Source organism: Adiantum capillus-veneris, chromosome 23 (assembly GCF_014529385.1).
Source record: "Adiantum capillus-veneris isolate H3 chromosome 23, ASM1452938v2, whole genome shotgun sequence".
NCBI classification, from domain to species: domain Eukaryota; kingdom Viridiplantae; phylum Streptophyta; class Polypodiopsida; order Polypodiales; family Pteridaceae; genus Adiantum; species Adiantum capillus-veneris.
This window is the reverse complement of record NC_140953.1, coordinates 25438770-25442713: the sequence shown is the minus strand read 5'-3', so window position 1 is coordinate 25442713 and position 3944 is coordinate 25438770. Positions and strand designations below refer to the sequence as shown.

Below are 3944 nucleotides of genomic sequence, written 5' to 3'. Positions count from 1 at the left end.
TACGGTTGAGTGTGTATGGCTCAGATGCCTTATGGCTGATTTGGGTGTTGGACACGACACTGCCAACACTATCTACACTGACAGTTAGAGCGCATTGGCAGTTGCAAAGAACCCAAATTTTCATGCTCGCACAAAGCACATTGAGGTGCATTACCGCTATGTCAGGGAGAGGCTCTCAACAAGAGAGATCAACTTGGCTTATGTGCCAACACAGGACAACCTTGCAGATCTTTTCACAAAGGCATTGTTTCATGAGAAGTTCGAAGCTTTCCGCAAAGCTTTGGGCTTACTCTCCTCTGTGAACTGATCATGTCCTGAGGGCATGGCACTTCCCTTTACTCACGTACTAGCTCTTGTTCACCACATCACTCCAGGGGGGATTTGTTACCATATACATGTGGTAGTGATGTGTGTGAGAACACACTTAGGACCGTCGGAGAAATTTTTCCCTCTTTAAGAGGTTTTTTTTCCCGTGCATTGTATATTCATTCTAGGGCTATTTATCTTTCCATTGCACTCTAAGTAATACACTCTCTGTTGTGTGCCTTGAGCTTCCTTCGTCTTCTCCAAGCTGTGTGCATTTCCCTACACCCTAATTTCAACAACAACCCTCTAACCAGGGAGGTTGTGGGTTCAAATTTGCAGTTGGCAAGAGTGGACCTGATTGTGTTTTTCCAAATGTCTATTTGCCTCCACTGGTGCTCCAATGGCTAGGGTTTCATAGTGGACTCTACCGTGGCCTGTAATAGCGGGACGCAGCTCTTATATGATGACCCTTCAAAAAGGCGTTCCAAAACCTGTGTCCGGACGTTGCGTTGAGGTTCGGACATTAGAGTGTGAAACAACAAGCTTTTATGAGATCGAACTGGACAAAAGGGAAAGGGGATAAAAGTGCAAAGTTTCTCCTCCCGTCTTTCTCAGGAATCAGGAAACATTTCTTCGCCAGTCGATTGTTGTTCTGATCTGCAGGTAAGCTCGAGTTCTCTGCTGGTCTTTCCTCTTCTCGTCCCTAATCTTTCTTCCTTTTGTGCAAAATCAGCAGAAACACTACCGTGTAAGGCTAGGGTTTCCATCCTAACTTCTACGCTTGAACCTTGAATTATTTGTTTGGTGCCTCTGGGGAAGACATTTCCTCGGTTTTGTCAGCTGAAATTGATTACTTACGCATTCATGAGCACATACACGCAGAAGAATGCTTTGTATTGGCACAATGGAAGCCGTGTTTGAACATAGAAGGGCTGCTATGCATCCTAAGAATGGGGTTTGTTTGCAAAGTATCTTACGTAGGTCGTTTCTCCTTGTAACTGTTAGAGATCATGATTCAGGCTTTTGGCTCTAGAGCACAAGCTTTTTGGTTTTGGCCACTCCAAGCATACAAGACTGCATCTGCTGTCCTTTTCAGTTGGAAATATTTACCTGTTCCTTCCTCCCTTGGGTAGGTTTTTTTATCAGCATTCGCAATTGTCCGGTTTCTGTTTTAAGGTTTTTGATCCCTGGTGTTTTATTGCCTGTAATGAATATCTAACATATGGCCTTACTGCGATCTTATTCAGGTGTTCAATAAAGTGCTGTCATAGTTCCTTAAATAGCTGGAAATGGCGCAAATACAGACAGGGTTATGCATTCAGCAGCCTATACAGCTCTAAAGCAGCTTTACGTTGATCATCCTATTTTGCTTTAACCTTTTCTTGATCTTGCGTTGATTTGCGTGATGTCCTGTCTGGTGAGTGAAGCTTGTCTTTTATTTCTTTATATTCACGCTTCCTACTCTTGACATAAAGTTATAATGATCATGTTGGTTTTGATGTTTTCTGGGGCGTCCCTTGCAGTATTGAATTTTTGGTGGCTTTACATAGGGATGACTCTTTACGATGGTAGCTACATTTAATAGATAAGATTTTGGAATTCATTAGCTGCTCTCATTAAGCTTTTGTGTTGAGAAAACTGTTGTGTTACTATATATTTTGGTTAAGAAGCTGTGTGTGTGGCAACATAATGATAAGTTGGTAAATATATAGGTCGATGTTAATTCAAACTCGCTGCCTTCAACTGCTTGGCAGTCGTTTGTACATGGCTGAGCTTCATCAATGTAATCAAAATTCAGCATTAAGAAAAGACTTCAGCTGCTATTGCTACTTCTGACTCATGGATGTTCTTTTTTCGACCAATGAACTTTATTTCCGCACACAATTTACTTTTTGGAGCCATTTGCTGCACGTCTATCTTGATTTCGTGCCTTTTCTATGAGTTTGTGTTTTGAAATGTGAGTCTTATGTATTATAGCTTCTGAAGACAAGTGGTAATTTGGAAAAAGAGGTCGTTAAAGCTACACATGAAGAAGTTCTTGGTGAGATAAATTATGAACAAATACTCCAAGGGTGTTCTTGCTGGTCTATATCAGACCAACCTTCCTGCGTGGTTCATGGAGATTGCAGGGAAGGGGGTGGTTGGGAAGAGTCTGCTGTAAGGTCTGCGGTTTTACAGCCTGGCATTTGTAGTTCCATAAAAGAAGAGCTACAGACTGGCATATTTCCTGCTAAGAACGATCACCAAGAAATCTTGGAGAGCAGGAATATATTGACAAAACCTGAATGTAACCGAGAGCAGCAGCTAGCGTGGCAGGAATATATTGTGGATGAGCTGGTGTGCAAGTTGATCTCACAGTTGCAGTTTCCTCCAGAGTTGTGCTCCCAGAAGAGAGAGGTCCAGGAGCTCAATAATCAGAAAGGTGATATACAAGGTGGCAAAGTCCCGGCATCTAGTGTGGATGCTGAAATATCAAAAATTTGTACGTCACTACATACAGAAGGGCACAAAGGCCCTTTGCCTCTTGAGTTGCCAGAACATGCAGTTTCAACTGAAGGTTGTCATCATGATCCTGCTAAGGTGGGATTTGCAACTGCATTTCTCATGTCCGGATGGCTTGTGATTTGTTCTTTTTGTAACTTGTTTGATGCGTGGATTGTTTGTTCTACTTTTGTAGGTAAGATCAGCATTACGAGCTGGTTATGAAAAGTCTGGCCTTGGACACCGGCCCCAAAAGCATGTTACTTGGGCTGCAGATGTTTATGATCCACCATGTACTAGCACATCGCATACAAGTAGCCAGAATCGCCGGCGGCATCATCATCATCCCAAGAGCGAACATAAGAATCGGCACAAAGGGAAAGGAAACGGTCACACAGAAAAGAAGTCGCAAAAGAAGTTGTACCGTAGGTTGAAACATACTGGCGAATCTTTTTCAAGGTGGGAGTCGAGTGTTCTATTGTTTCTTTGAAGAACGACCATGTTATAGGCTAATGCATGGTTTGTGTTGTGCAGTGGGTCCACTGTTTTTTCTCAAAGAGGGCAGCAGAGCAGCCCTTTGAGGTTGAAAGAGTTCGTTGCACCTTCTTTGGATGATCTGACATTGAAGGGCTCAAGAGTTGGCCCCTTTATTTCACTACAGAAAGCCTGTTTTCTAAGCCCTGTGCTCTCGTTAGGTGAGTGTGAGGTCGTAACCTTAGATAACATTCAAGGTTGCCGTCCTAGGCAATTACCAACGCACAAGGTTTTTGTGTAATTGTACTGTTTCTTTAGGTCTTTTTGCTCTACATACAGAAATGTATTGTAAGTTTTGTAAACAGCTCGATCAAACTCTGTATAAAGCCTGCTGTGTTTTTCACTGTAAATATTTGTTGGCAGTCTTGTTTGAGCAATGGTGTAGAGACTGACCCAATGGAAGTGCTTCAAGGGGCGGACCTCTTGGATATCCTTTTGGTTTAGTAGTAATCTTTTTTAGAATTACTGCAAGGATTTGTAACAGCATAAGGTTCACCGCACAGCTGGGTAGCTGGTTACTGCAAACTTTAATGGTGTCTAGTTGTGGTTTGTTTCTGAAGGTGAACCCTTACCAATGGAACCACTGCTTGTTGTTTAAAAAACTGTGTCTCCATTATGCTGGT

The 3944-nt window shown here is 42.5% G+C and overlaps 1 protein-coding gene across 1 annotated transcript; it reads left to right on the top strand.

Moving 5' to 3' along the window:
• Nucleotides 1–821: 821 nt before the first annotated feature.
• LOC147427540 (uncharacterized) lies at nucleotides 822–3694 on the top strand. The gene is made up of 5 exons (XM_086497131.1): nucleotides 822–969; nucleotides 1554–1723; nucleotides 2284–2886; nucleotides 2984–3246; nucleotides 3322–3694. Exons 2-5 carry the CDS (start codon nucleotides 1712–1714, stop codon nucleotides 3560–3562), a joined length of 1119 nt encoding a protein of 372 aa, XP_086353257.1. The 5' UTR covers nucleotides 822–969; nucleotides 1554–1711; the 3' UTR covers nucleotides 3563–3694.
• Nucleotides 3695–3944: the final 250 nt, after the last annotated feature.

Bases quoted from the DNA above. Each gene is read 5' to 3' on its own strand.
- LOC147427540 (XM_086497131.1), top strand. The intron at 2,887-2,983 runs GTGGGATTTGCA...CTACTTTTGTAG, and splicing joins GTCATCATGATCCTGCTAAG to GTAAGATCAGCATTACGAGC. The intron at 3,247-3,321 runs GTGGGAGTCGAG...TGTGTTGTGCAG, and splicing joins ACTGGCGAATCTTTTTCAAG to TGGGTCCACTGTTTTTTCTC.